The following is a 15515-nucleotide window of genomic DNA, read 5'->3' on the forward strand; positions in this document are numbered from 1 at the left end:
AATTGTTATTTTTTGATTAACTCTAAATTTTAAATTTCATTCACCCCCAGACCAGATCTGGAACTGCAGTTCAAGTGTTACCACCATGAGGATCGACAGATGAACACTAACTGGCCAGCCTCTGTACAGGTCGGTCCGGCATAGTTTTAGGACTAAACCTGTGACTGAGGAAAAAAGCATTGTTATAGTGTTATAGTCTTATAATGAATAGGAATGTGAGTACTTATTACCTGTAGGTAACACATGTACCCGCAAGTTTAAAATTCTGGTTAATTCCTCATAACCATTGTACCGTGTTTCCTGTTGACTTTTCCTGGTCAAGGCTGGCTTGGCTAAGCTCATGGAACCCTGTCAAAGAGCTCATCAGAGGGAAAACATTAACTGTACTACATAATTTTCTTGCGGTCTTGTTGACATTTTTCTCAGAATTGAATGTGAACATATGTACAAGTTTATACCCAAGACGACATTTACAAGCCTATTTATCTCTCAGGTGAGTGTTAATGCTACTCCACTTACCATTGAACGTGGGGACAACAAGACCTCTCATAAGCCCCTTTACCTGAAGACTGTGTGTCAGCCTGGACGCAACACAATCCAGATCACAGTCTCTGCTTGTTGTTGTGTGAGTACAACTTTATGTGAAGCTCATCTATCTACATCACACATCTGTCCATCTACCTACATTCATTCATCCATCCATCCATCCATCTATCTTTCTACATCCGTCCACTCATCCACCCATCAATCTGTCTAACTCTCACATGCATCCATCATCTATCTACATCATCCATCTATCTACATCCATCCATATATCCAGCCATGTATTCATCTATCCATCCATCTATCTATATCCATCTATATTTCAACATCTTTTCACTCATCCATCCATCCATCTATCTACATCCAACTATTTATCTATCTATCTACGTACACACATTTTATTCATCTGTGTATTTATTTACATGCCTCCGATCTTAATGGTTTATCATTTACTTTACAATTTAAATATTTAAAAAAGGCTTTGCCTGCACTGGCATTCATTTTAAAATCTATTTTCCCTTAGTATTTATTCTTAGCTGAGTTTTTGTAGTCGTGATGAGCAATAGATTGATTACGCCATTGATTAGCACTATCAAGTGGAGAGTGATTTAGGTGTTGACAAGTATCCTCTTTTCCCTTATTCTCCCTATGTGTTGGTGGACTCTCTTTGTCTCTGGATGTTCTATCCAGTCCCATCTGTTTGTGCTGCAACTGGTTCACAGACCATCAGTGCAGTCCGTTCTTCAAGGTCTAATGAAGAAGAGACTGCTGCCTGCCGATCACTGTATCGCTAAGAGTGAGTTTTCTACTTTGTAGTCATTGCATCAGTCACATTTGGAATTGTTGGATAACACTATAAGGGTGCGAGTTTCGCAGCAAAGTGGTAGTAGTAACGGTAGTGGGAAGCTACATCAAGGCAGGGACTCTGAAATGGGCGAGACCTGAAGTGAATTTCGATAAACCAGTCACATGCAACCAGCATGTTAAATTCTGATCTGTATATCAGCAAAAAAAGTGCAAACATCCCTTTATCGTTAGAATGGGACATTCTGTGAAAAAGCAGGACAGTAGGCTACAGTAAAAATGCATAAGCCTAGGCTATTTGATTGAACAGAAAAGTGGTACTACACTACCCAAAATTCAAAAAATGTAAAAGCCTTTTGATTAGTAGATCACCTTTGCCATGTAAATGTTAATGCATTAACTCCCGCCACGGCAAGCTCGTTTATTTCCTCGAACTGCTCGAACCAAGATGGAGGAAGAGGCAGTCAGAAGCGATGCGTGGCCATCTGATGAAAACAGTTTTTCTCACCTTTGAAAGTTGAATTTACTCAATGCAAACGGTAGAAAGTAAGTCATCTTGTTTTCTTACATGCAACACTAAGAAAACAATATTATCAAAATGTGAGAAAGTTTTTAAATTGTGTTAAAATGACTACTGGTCGATATATCTGTTATCGGCTTTTGAAACTCTCAAATATCAATATCGGTATCGGCCTTCAAAATACCATATCGGTCGGTCTCTACCCATTACCCCCACACGCACACTCACAAGTGAACACACACAAAACACACACACACATGCAGGTAAGCAGACACACACACCCCATTAACCCCACACACACACTTACAAGCGAAGACACACACACAGAGAAGCACACATATAAACAAAAGCAAACGCACACATGCACACACTCATTTACATACACAAAAGTTGCAAGAGTAGGGTATGGAGTAGGAGATGGAGACAAATTGACAAGCGTGATTTATTTTTGCGGAGAGAATGTGCAGGACTGAGCGGCGGTCATATTTTGAGCCACTTTGTCTAGTTGCTGTCCAGAGCAATTGAAAGCTACCTCGCTGCAGTACCTTTTTTGGTTATACTGTAGGCAAAATATATAGTTTATTGTTTTTCGTTGTCTTTGTACTTGACAACCCTACCCTGGGAATCCAAAGTTCTGGCAGAGTTCTTTGCTCAGCAAGTCACTCTGGCAATGAGTAATGATGCACGTTACTTTTGTCCCTTGTATCGCGAGGAACCAATCACATCTATCTAATATAGGCGTGCAGTGAGATTTTCATATGCATGCTTGGTGCCGCCCCTCGAGTTGGGCCATTACATTATTCATGGCCAGACCCTTTCGGATTTGGGTCTGGAATCTCAAGGCAACCTGTACTCTCTGCACAATGACAATAAGGTTGAATCTAATCTAATGTTTTTTTACATTAATCTACCGAAACTATGCCATTGCTGTGGCCCAAAAACTGTGATGCATATGGTGAACCATGGTCATACTGTACCATTGCATCCTTAATGCCCATGTTAACATAGTTTTTTGACTGATCAAACAATGCAGAAATGTAATTTACTCCAAATCAAGTAAAGACCATAAGGCGAGGATTTCATCAGCCAGCGGCACGCGGCAAACGTAACGCAACGCAACGCTCAGACCATAATAAGTTTTATCTCGTTCCTAAGCAACACAAATGGTTTGTCAATTGAACATGCTCGTGTTGTGCTTTGAAAGTTGAACCAAGTTCAACGCTCAGCTTGTTCAACGCTAGCGTTACGCCAGCGTTGCCACCGTTCCGCTGCCGAACAATAGAGACCAATAGGAAACCTAACGCTTGCCGCTGGCTAATGTGATCCCCGCCGTGTGGTGAGTCGCATGAGGATGCTGTTATTGCAATTATTCTTCTCAGCTTTGTATGAGCCTACCCATCTAATTATGTCATCTTGTCCCAACATAATTTGTTTAGAACAATAATAAAATCCCAGCTTCACTCCTGTGCACTTCTTCGCTTCTTCTTCAGTTAAGAGGAACTTCACCAGTGGCACGATACCAGGCTCTGTAGGGCCAAATGGAGAGGACGGAGTGGAGCAGACAGCCATCAGGGTGTCCCTGCAATGCCCAATTACATTCCGCCGCATTCAACTTCCAGCACGTGGTCACGACTGCAGGCACATTCAGGTTAGCAGCTACAGAGCTTACTAATGCAGATATGGATTGTCTTCTGGGGAAGTGATTATTGGTGTATTTATTCCCCTAAAAAACCTCTCCCTGTCCAGTGTTTCGACCTAGAGTCATACCTGCAGCTGAACTGCGAGAGGGGAACCTGGCGTTGTCCTGTATGCAAGTGAGTCATCATTTGCTATATGCATCAACACTAAACCCATGCATTCATATATAGCAGGTTTTTTAAAAATATTTTTTAGTAATGGGGGCCAGTTCATCTGAGGGGCCTGAGAAATTCAGCTTGAAATATGAGTAATCACATTAACAGCTGTAGATACAGTAAAGTATACCAGCGACATAGGAGTTCTTATATTTTATTTTGTAAAATATAATTTGCATAATCAGCAGTTGCCAGCTAGTTGCTGGTGGTTATTTTGTTGTATTTGTGTTGTGGGAAAATTTCACAGGCCTAGGCTACTGTAGCAGTTAAATTGTAAAGGTAACTACATTGCTAATATGGATAATGAAATCTGTGATAACAGATCAACAGCAATGAAATCTGTGCTTTGTGCAGACCTGTGCTTTCCAGTGAATACAAACAGGATTAAAAACACTATTCAGGTGAAATAAATGTGTTATCAGTTGCGTTTGTAACTCTTCTCGACTTCTTGTTATATTTCTTGGGTCATTCCATGTCAATTCAACCAGGGTCCACGCACTTAGGTCTCAAAAGATTTGAGCAATTCGTCAGAGCAAATTTTTTTTTAAATGACCCTTAATATCACCAGTTTCTTCCATATCTAAGGCCTTATATAAAACGAATGGGCTTGCAGTACAGTACAAACTACGGTCTAGTCATACTGTGAACATGTTTGTCTTCTACCGTGCAAAGTTTGGGCAGGCTAGGAATAATACTTTTCAATACATTAATGCCCAAAAAATGAATAACCCATGTCCTTATGGTTAATTTAGAAACGCATTCACTCATGCTCAACCCAATTACTATTCATGCTAAGCCACTAATTTCAATACATAAGATAATTTTCCTTAAGTACATGGTTTGAAATGAAGTTGTTGGGCGTTATGTAAGGGATAATGTATAGAACGCCTGTCATTATTGGGAAAATAAGTCCCGACAGGGCGAACCGGTCTTGTTCCGCCCTGAAGGGACTTATTTTCCCAATAATGACCGGCGTTCTATACATTAGCCCGCTTATTACACGGCTACTTGCCAAAACAAAACTATAAACTCCCCACAATGTGACTCTTTAGCCTACATACAGGCATGCAAACTCCTAACCTTTCTGCGAAATTCGCCGTTTTGAATCCAAAATGACTGACTTACATGGTTTGTGCAGAACCGATGAGAAAATATTTAGGGGGGGGGTCAACGTGAGCTGAGTTTACTATTGTGCAGACGCAAACACATCTTGGTGTTGCTAGAGCGCCATTAAAAATTTCAGCAACGAATGTTAGGCTATGTGCGTTTACTAAACATCAGTGGAAGCTTGTTGCTGCAGAGGCAACGTGAACAGAACGCTTGCACAGGTATAGCCTCCTTTTGTGAGCGCAGATAGGCCTAGATGCGTCTGAAATGTCAGCTGGAATGTGAGCACGGCGAGGAGAGGTGCCTAGAGATGTCTAGTTGAAACTTTCAACTTCTGTTAGCAAAAGACGTTGAGATTAGTGTAGCAACGTAGCATTGGCGGTTTTGTTTTAATGTTTTTAAAGTTAGCGATATGAGACAGAAATATAGACACAACGAGTTAATTTGATGAATAGGTTACGTGCTGTACTTGGTCTAGATCGGCAAAAGGTGAAGCAAATACACAGACCTTATCAGTATAGCAAAGGCTAATGTGAATAACCTAAAGAGTTAAATGTCTCCTAAACTGGGCTGTGCAAAATGTTTAACTCTTTAATTATTCACATTTAACTCTTTAATTATTCACATTAGCCTTTGCTATACTGATCTTTGCTATACTGATCTTGCTCAGAGACAAAATCAGTGTTGATTGACATGTCTTTAAGAAACGTTCAGTGACCTGATCTGAAGTAGCCTGTGCCTATAGGGTAGGCTACAGTTTAACATGTAGTGTGAACACTATTCACACAACACAACTTTATTGGTTGGTTAAACAAACTAACTAGCACAATGCCACAATCTGTAAGTAACCTAGGCTGCAGGATAACACTTGTTATGAAACAGTGTGCCCTCCACAACACACCCACCCCCCCCCCCCCCCCCCCCAACATTATAAATCAATTGCACCATATTGCTATGTAGCATAGTAATGTTATACACCATTTGAAAGCTTGGACACTTGGAAGTCCATATATGACAACCTTTTTCATGTACAATCTGTATAGTGCTTTACATTGTCAGATTAATCTTACTATGTCTCAATTAAATTGTATCAAATTGCCCTCCTCCCCCTCCTGTGCTTCCCTACCTTCTAGCTGCAGTGTATCAATAAGATAGATGCAGCAAATTGGGTATTGAAATAGTCACAGGAATCCATATTTTTATACATTGTTTTATCCAATATTTGTTGTGCAGATGTATAATTCATCTTATCCACACCCATTGAACCAACAAAGAAAATGCAAAGACATTTCTGTAATTATTCCATAGTGTAGTCATTCCATCAGAACCTCTGACAAACAATCCAAATAGTCCAGAAACCACACAGTAAGGCTTTTATTGTCAGTATGCATTTTGGGTAACCAAAAGTCCTATGGGGAGTTTCTATTGGGCATTTTACAAAACACATGAGCATACCTTAGCAAATAATGGTCTAAATGACTAATTTTTCATTTTATTTTGATCTACTTTTGCACACGGCTTCACAAGACCTGGTCTAGACACAAACATGCCCATTCCATATATTTGATGCCCATATATCAAATCAATTTTACAAATTAGTCTAGTCTACCCTATTTTATATAATGTTAGTCTGAAATAGTGTGTCTCAAGCAAGTTTCACCTGGTTTGGTTCAACAAATATTCAAACTTATCATCTTTATTCTAATACTATGCCTACTATGTCTTCATGTCCAATAGGCCTGAAATCTTCAGAAATGTCTGAACTTCAGGCACAGAGAAAAAAGAAATAAAGAAAACTCATGTAGATTGCTTAGGAGGAGAGGAGGGCCATGCTGAAGCATGCTGCCAAACAGTGCAACGGGCCCCTCACACTTAAGGAGAAATAGGAGAAGAAGACACTTTTTTTATATTCACTTATTTTTATCATACATATGATCTTTTTGGCCACAACAATTTTTTTAGTGATTTTATAGTTTGTTTTCTGTGTAAATCTCTGGGTTTGGGCCATTTCATACTCCGTGGAAGCTATGCACTATTGTCACTTCGCGTGCCCTTCTCACCTTTTTCACCCCTGACCAGTTTGCATGCCTGTACATAGCCTAGGCTATAGCCTATTTGTTACCGTTTCATCGTGGCATTTGGTGAGAAACAAATAGTTCGACAACAGCATGATATGAAAGACGTAAATTAGAAGCACAAAGCCCATTTTCCTTGACAGCGGTCTGTTATACTTAGCAACGGTCTGTTATTGAGAATTAGCAGACCACCGAACGTTGGGAAGGCCCATTCAAGTGAATGGAGCATTCTGCAGCACTCTGAAGAGCCGTGTATTAATACATTTCATTACTGTCTGTGTACACATTTTTATTGTCAAGCATGAAACAAAAATTTAGACTCATTTTCATCTAAGAATAGACTTTCTTAAATTTGGCCCCTCTGAAGTTGGATAGGCTCAACACATTTTTAGCAATAGCTTGACTATTGATTGCGCCAAAAATTACACATTTTATGTTGGTGCCTTTGGAGGCAAATGCCTGTAGCTCATTACAACTCTTTTGTGGCTCCAACAAGTGAATGACACCCATGTTAAATGTTAGCACTTACACAGCAGTATCTTATGACGTTAACTTTAGGTGCAAACACAATTTGACATGCTGCATTTTTCACAGTAAAACAGCATTGCTGGAGGGATTGGAAGTTGACCAGTACATGCTGGGCATTCTGATTTACATCCAAAAGTAAGTTTTCTTCTGTACAATTATGACCAGATATGTTTCAGTTTTTAATCATGGATAATAAATAACTGCCTGTTCTGTCTCTCCCACTCCAACCATCATGCTATTTTAGCTCGGATTATGAGGAAATTACAATAGATCCAGTGTGCAATTGGAAGCCAGTTCCAGTCAAGCCAGACATCCACATTAAGGAAGAGTCTGACGGGCCTATTCTGAAGCGCTGCCGCACCCTTAGCCCTAGTCATATGATCCTGCCCAATGTCATGGAGATGATAGTTTCCCTTGGGCCTTCTTCAGGACCTGGACCTGCATCCACCTCAAGCTCAGGACCTACCCCTTCCTCATACCCCTCCATAACAAGTGGAGGGACTGGAGGGGGTCAGGACTACAATGCTCCAGGTAGATGGCAAACTGGGCATTTTTGTATTAACCCAATGGGGATATATTTAGGAAGATTTAGAAGTATTTCTGGGAAGAGTCTGTGAGTCTTTAGAAAGATTGCCAATATGTGAGCTTAAAAGGCAATCAGCTGTCACTTCAGATATTATGTCATTGTTAGGCCAACAGCACTCTGGAGTCTGAACCCTTTCTGAGCCCGTTTGAGATATGGTTATTTGACATGCTGTTGTATATTTCTATTTTTCCCCTATGGAAAAAATAATGTTTAGCCCAAAGTGGTGTACTCTATTATTAATCACGCTAATCTGAGAGCAGTGATCATTAGATTTCTTTTTTAGGTAACGTCCCAACAATGTGGGATATTGTTCCCTCCCTACCTATCATTTAGCAATTTAGCAATGCTCTTTAAGTCGCATTGTTCTCACATGTCATTTTGCAGGTTCAGGATTCACCAACCAGTCAGGCTTCACAGAATTCCAAAACTCCCCTGGAACTCCAACCATGGGAGAGTTTTCCTCTGGACGCCCATCTATGACCTACCAAGCTGACCATCCCAGAGGTGTCACAACAGAAAAGCAAGCAGGAGTTGCTGCACCCTCACAGGTCTGTCTCTTATTCTTTGATCGCCATGTTTGCATAAATGGGAGTGTAGTGGCTAAGGACCAGGCTAGCATGTAGAAAGTCATGGGTCTGATTCCCAGCTGCCACTGTTGTGCCCTTGAGCAAGGCAATTAACCCTGATATGCTCCAAGGAGACTGGCTAAGTGTCATAATGATGATGACAATTACTCATGATAATAATAATATGCAGCTGTTACTCCCATCAGCATCAGTATGGTTGTTTGTGCTCTCATTTAGGTGGCCCATGCAGGCAGAATGGACTCCCACAATTCATTGCAGAGGCAGCAACAACAGCAGAGTGTGCACAACAATGTTGAGAGTTCAGGAGTACCTTTGCCTCCACACACCTCCCAAAATCCACGGCTGAACCCAGAGGGCTCTTTTGGATTTGTGGGGCCCTCAGGAGCAGAGATGGCAGATCCTGCTCTGGATGTAAGAATATTACATTTATGTTATTAAACTTATGTAACATATAAGCTTTAAACACAAGTAATAATACTTCAACAAAATACACTGCTGTACAACTGCAATTTTATATGATTTACGCTCTAGCAAAATTTGCATGCAAGGTTTTTCTTTCATTCTAAATGAAATCACTCCAATTGAAACACTCCATTCACCTTTTACATCTGATCTGAATACTGATCTAATTAAGTGAGTTTACATGTTCTCAAAATGTGCCAAGAATAGTATCTTGATGCACTAAAAAAATAGTGGGGTGTACATACAAAAATCATGGAGTTTACATTGTCTGCTTTGCAGTCATTATGTGGATTGTACGTTTACTTGGCTTTTAGTCGCTGATATTTTCCTATCAAATAGAATGTCAAGGGTTTAATCCAGCCCTTCCAATCCAGCTGTTCAGACCATCATAAGTAGGATGCTCTGAACCATCGGAATAAGGTGATTACATGAAATTTCATTCTGATTGGACATATAGTTGGATTATTAACAGAATATTATACAAGTTGCCATGGAGCCATTCATATTAGTTGGATTATGTTTTCACATTATACAGTAGGTTACTTAATTTAACATTACTTACAGAATGCACAACAAATCTATATGGAATATAGCAATTAGATTAAAGAATTAAGTGAAGAATAATTCAGTTATTCAGTTTGAAAATCATGAAAGGTGTATATGAATTACTTTACTTAACTCTGACTCTATTTAAGTTTGGCTCTTGTGTGTTTTATATTGTACAGCTATTCAGTTCTGTATTTGCCTCTCTTCTCTAGTTGCTCCCTGAGTTGACCAATCCAGACGAGTTGCTGTCATACCTTGGTCCTCCTGATCTCCCAAACAACAGCAATGATGATTTGCTCTCTCTTTTTGAGAGCAACTGAAAAGGACTTCATTCACATTGTTTTAAGATCTTCTCAAACCGTCCTCCAACCTAAGTGTGTGTGTGTGTGTGTGTGTGTGTATATCTGTGTACCTGTCTGTGCGTGCGTGCGTGTGTGTGTCTGTTTGTGTGTGTGTGTGCGTGCGTGCACGTGTGTGTGTGCGTGCGTATGTGCGTGCGTATGTGCTCACACATATTTGGTTCCTCCTTTGCTTCCTGAAGAGATACATAGATTTTATTCAACCCTCCTGAAAGTCATCGCCATTTTCTGGTTTACAAAAGATACTCACACATTTTTCAAATCAGTATTTTCATTTTGAACACTTATGCAGTACCTTTAAAAACTAAGTTATTTTTCTAAAAACCTAAAATATTCCACTTGCATAAGTATAACCGTATATGAGCATAAGCATAAACCGTAAATGATGGTTCTGTTCCAAACGGGAAAAACTGCTGCCTTTCAAGATATCTAACAGGGACGTGAGACAACAAGTGTGTTTGATCAAACTCTTTTCATGCCTTCTATCTACCCCCAAAACAGTCATTTTTGAAGGCCATTTATCCTCTGTGTTGCCTATTACCCACAAATCTATGCGGCAACTCTCTGAGACCGCTTTTGCTTAGATTTGTCAAAATCTAGCAAGAAATAATAACTGTACTATTTGATTATACTGTTGTTGTTACCATTGATGGCGTCTGGTCTGATTTATGTGCCGTCTGTCAGACAACTTTCTACCATTAGCCTGCTAGCCTCTGTAAGCTAGTTTAACGTTCTTGCTTGTGCTAAAGCAGAGACTTTCTAATGAAGAGACTCAAAAAAAAGTCCTCCAAAGTTAAATCCTAAGTTATCAAAGTTATCTTAAAAGACTGTTCGAAACCATCATTCTTAAAAGGTGCCGTCACTCCAAAGTCAGTCTTATGAGACACCCTCTCCACCACAGCAGCGAGGCAGCAAGACAATACCTTCCGTTTGGAACTGACCCGATAATAGGAGAGAAACCTTTGCTGCAATAACAGCTTAAGATTTTCAGACGGTCAAGACAGAACTATCTATGTTCATTGTTCTGAAGTGTTACCCCCTTTCTTCTTGGTAGAATTTGATTCTGACTTTTTTTGTTGATTGGATAGTTGTCCTACAGTAGAGTGCAACAGGTTTTCTGTAAGATTTTGATGAGGGCTCTGAGCCATTCTACAATATTCACTTTGTTGTTTTTGAGCCACTCCACTGTTGCTTTAGCCTCGGGTGATTGTCTTCCAAGCCTCACTTTTACAACAGACTGCAACAGCTTTCTTGTGATATTGTATAGAAATGAATTCCATTTATTTTCACTTAAATTCTAAAAAGTTTCCCTTTTCCTACAAACAAGAACTATCCCCATATTTTACAGTTGGTATGGCATTTTTTGAGGCATTGTCAGGTTTGATTTGTGCCACAGGTAGTGCTTTTAGGATTGTCCAGACGGCTCTAATTTGGTTTTTGCATGGCCATAGAAAACTCCACATCTTTACCAATCTCCACACATGTCTAATGCAGTCCAGTTTCATTAATACTTATTAAGATTGCACCACCTACACCACCTTCCAAATTCCAGTCACTGAACACTGAACTTTGAAGATATTTCGGGGTGGTGGTTGAATTCTGCTTAACCTCCTCCACAACTTAATATTTCCTGGAAAGATTAGTTAGAGTCACAACATTGTAGGAGGGACAATCCTACAAAGCAAGCAAGTGATGTAATGCAAATTTCAGTTTTCTTCTTCTGGATCCAGTGGTGCTAATTTGAACATCAAAACACTTGGATATTTTCTTGGAGAGCTGCACGAAAGACTTTTGCTTACCTTACAATTCCATTTGAATCTCTAGCAAAAAGGTAAATGGGATAGAACTGCTATGCTATAGACTGTACAAATAGATACTTGCAGGAATCCTCAGCTCTCTTTCTCCAGACTGCTGTCCATGCATTGCCTCTATATCGTATCCGAGGTATGTTTATAGTTTGTTAGAGACATTTCTTGCGCTGTACAGTGGTAACAGATAATTGCGATAATTGCAGAGGGTGAAGTGAAGTGAACCCGGTCAGAGCCGCTCTGTGATCAAAGTCAGAGTTGTGGCACAACAAAAAATGTAACTTCAAGTTGAAGCTCCCCAGTTCGACCCCATTTGCCGCTGACTTTTCAGTGTTTAGACAATGATTTGACAGTGTGACACAAGCATGGGCAGAAATGTAAAAGGTTCCACTACAAAATGAAGAGGCTAATTTCATGCATTTTGAGCTTCCCGGCGCTGTATAACGTTACATCTAAAGCTTACCATGATCTAAATTAAAAAAAAACTCCTGGAGAGATAAAAAACGGCGGGATGGGACTTCCAGGTAGTTAATTTAATGCAGGCTATTTAACACATGCACATGTATTTAAGCTCAGATACAACCTTGAAAATAAAAGGTTTTGCCTTTACCAAATCCCCCCCATGCTCATTAAAACAACACTTCTGGGAATGCATATAGATATATTTCAGAGAGAGCGTCGCATCAGGCCCAAGGTTAGCATTGCTCTGACCACCCAACAGCAGTCATGAGTACGCACCTTTAGACAGTGATTTTTATATCCAAGGAGGAGTAAGGATAAAGGACATACATACTTTACTAAGCCATTTATAGATAGTACCTAATAATGATTATTTAACTAAAGCATCATCTGAAAATAATTTGTCAGCTTCCTTAAACTGGAACTCAAAAGCACAGATGTTTTAATACTTACACAAAGAGTCAGGTTTTAATTTATATATAATGTCACACAAATGAAATATACTGCTTTTGGCAATATTAAGTGTAAATGTTCACAATAAAAATACTGATTGGGAAAATAAGTGTAAGTATCTTTTGTTATTGTGAAAATGGTGATGACTAAGTGGGATTGAATACTTTTGCAAGCCATTGCAGAATCTAAGAATGTAATGGAAATTGATCAAGATATAAACATTGTTAAATTCACTGGCAAAGTGGGAAAGCAAAAAATATAAATAATTTTTTGACACAGTGGCCTATATCTGTGTCGCTGTGTCTACTATGAACTCTGATAATATTTTAATGTTTTATATCTGTCAACAACTGCCTCTTGTAGCTTAATTTTTACTCACAGCTTTAGTTGACAAACTGAGGTTTTGCTCTCCTGTCTGTGCGTGAGTGTGGAGAGCTCATTTCTCACATGTATTGTACATTTAAATCAGTGCAGTTGTAAATTGCACAAGTGCAATGTGTATGGTGGATATGCCCAAATACCTATTTGTGGGTAGTGGTGAAGTCCACCTTGAACCAAGAAAAATATTCTTTTTAATTTAATAAATGGTAAAGAGAACAAAGCACTGAGTATGGTATTATTATTGTTGTTATTATTATTCAGAATTGTCCAGTGCTTATTGCTGCATTATGGGTCATTTCGTGTCAAATCAGACACAATCCAGGAAATCCAGGTTGCTGCACCGTCTCAGATGTTGCTCAAAGTTTGTCTACATAATATTTAGGTCCCAAAACGAAGACCTGTCAAATATGTTTGTTAAATTCCAATGTTTTCATAACACTTTTCACCCTTGATTTTGTATCATTTTTACACTCTCATGAATGCCTTATCTTGGAGGCCATGTTTGGGCATTAATATCTTGAAAAGTATTATTCCTAGCCTGCCCAAACTTTGTTGGGTGGAAGACATGTTCTTAGAATGACTGGACTGTTAAAAGTTTGCACTGTAAGTAAGTAAGTAAGTAAGTAAATTTAATTTATAGAGCACATTTAAAACAGTTTCCACTCACCAAAGTGCTGTACAGAGCAGGGGCGATTCTAGACCTAGAGCTTTGCTGGGGCACAGGCCCCCAACTCCCAATACATAAAAAAAAAACATTTAAATGTGCGCAATATGACATTAATGGCTTTTTTGTCTAGCCCCCCATCATGTCCTCATCCATTTCTTGCCTGTCTCTCTCCTCCTCCTCCTCCTGCCTGGTACTGGACTGCCCAGCCTGTGCTCTTTCTCCCCTCTCTTCTCCTTCTTTTCGACCTTCTTCTCCTTCTCCTTCTCCTCCACTCTCTCCCTCAATTGTTGTAGCAGCCACTGCAGCAACATCCAAACACATAGGCCATCCAAACACGTAGGCCTACTCACTGCATGAATTTAATAGGCTTTCCTACACAAGGGAAGCTTATTTTTAGTCAAAATTGAGATATACTTCCCTCCCAGGCAAGGGTCCAGTAGTCATCCTGGCAATACTGCAGTTCTTTGTAGCTTAAATAGCCTACTAAAGCCTTCATACTGACTTTTGGTGATAATTTGCAAATGTAGCCTAATAATCTACACAGAATCAGAGTCTGATTCTGTGTAGATTATTATAGGCTACATTTACAAATGCAGCAAACTTATTTAAGTTTGCCATTAAACCACTGATCAAATCACAGCACTGGCTATATTATCAGCATAAATGTTACCTGTCCGCATAAATGTTAATTGTCCGCATGTGTGCGGTTTTTGTGTGAGGGAGAGAGCACAAACTGGTAAACTGTTGCTAAATTTAGGCTACGACGCTAAGCATTGAAAAACAGATGCTAATTATGTGGGCAACATTCTCTAACAGCGATCAACTTGTCATTTTTTCTGTCAAACAAGTTGTGAATTTGTTGTAACATTAAAACAGGGGACGACTTACTCTGTGCTCAAAGTGATATGACGAGCTCCAGCAGACAAAATACTCGGAAGAATCATGTGAACGATTTTCATTGGTTGTTGCGTTCAATCTTACCCAGCTACAGAGGTGCTATTTCCTGATTGGCTATTATGGCCCCTTTCTTTTTTCCTTGTTTTTTTATTGGCTGGTAAGTGACCGGCTCGAGTCATAACTAAAGCAGGCACGGAGATGCGCTCATGAATGCCATTTCCATCGAGAGCAGCGCTAGAATTGTACTGGGGCACTGGAGACTTTTACTAAGGCACGTGCCCCAGTGAATAAGGTCTAGTGACGCCCCTGGTACAGAGGATATGGCTTAAAATAGAAAATAAAAGCAAATCAGAACAAGCAAAATATAAAAGGCACTGCATGCCCATTTGTTTTATATAAGGCATGTCAGGGACCAGGCAGTAAGGCAAGCGGGACGCAAAAGTAAAGTTTCAAACTGAGGATTTATTTTTACAAAAATAAAAAAAACATAATTTGTGCCTTTTAAAGCAAATCTTTAACTAAAGAATAGATCAACAAAGACATTCTAAACCAAAGTGAGGTCAACTGAACAGAACTCAACACAAACGATAACAGAACTGAACTCAACCACTGACCTACCAGACTGAGACACAAAGGGAACATATCGGCTGATCAAACCAATAAAACACAGAAGGGAGAACCACAACAACATTCAATTGACAAGAGGACAACCACGAAGACCAGGCCAGTTTAACATAAATCACTAAGGTGAGTAACTAATATCCTATAACTATAAATAAATATAAAGAATATCAACAAGTCATAAATCTAATAACTAAAGTAAACATAAGTTCCTCCTGTCCCCATGACGTCATAAGGCTGGTAGTTGTGGCCGAGGGAC

The 15515-nt window shown here is 39.5% G+C and overlaps 1 protein-coding gene across 2 annotated transcripts in view; it reads left to right on the plus strand.

Annotated features, from left to right (window-relative positions):
- Positions 1-13303, plus strand: part of LOC143106554 (zinc finger MIZ domain-containing protein 2-like) — a 29006-nt gene extending 15703 nt beyond the window's left edge. The window contains exons 11-21 of one of the 2 annotated variants that reach the window (XM_076270877.1): positions 51-129; positions 494-625; positions 1234-1339; positions 3358-3515; positions 3614-3681; positions 7497-7565; positions 7675-7961; positions 8401-8564; positions 8820-9014; positions 9405-9485; positions 9824-13303. In XM_076270877.1, the coding sequence (XP_076126992.1) occupies positions 51-129; positions 494-625; positions 1234-1339; positions 3358-3515; positions 3614-3681; positions 7497-7565; positions 7675-7961; positions 8401-8564; positions 8820-9014; positions 9405-9461 (1315 nt within the window). In that variant the 3' untranslated portion in view covers positions 9462-9485; positions 9824-13303. The remainder of the gene's footprint in view (positions 1-50; positions 130-493; positions 626-1233; positions 1340-3357; positions 3516-3613; positions 3682-7496; positions 7566-7674; positions 7962-8400; positions 8565-8819; positions 9015-9404; positions 9486-9823) is intronic. The other variant, XM_076270876.1, reaches the window with a different exon arrangement.
- Positions 13304-15515: the final 2212 nt, after the last annotated feature.

Source organism: Alosa pseudoharengus, unplaced genomic scaffold (assembly GCF_046254945.1).
Source record: "Alosa pseudoharengus isolate Yale_2024_CS ecotype anadromous, Long Island Sound unplaced genomic scaffold, YU_APseudo_1.1 YU_APseudo_1.1_scf_6, whole genome shotgun sequence".
Taxonomy (NCBI): Eukaryota; Metazoa; Chordata; class Actinopteri; order Clupeiformes; family Clupeidae; genus Alosa; species Alosa pseudoharengus.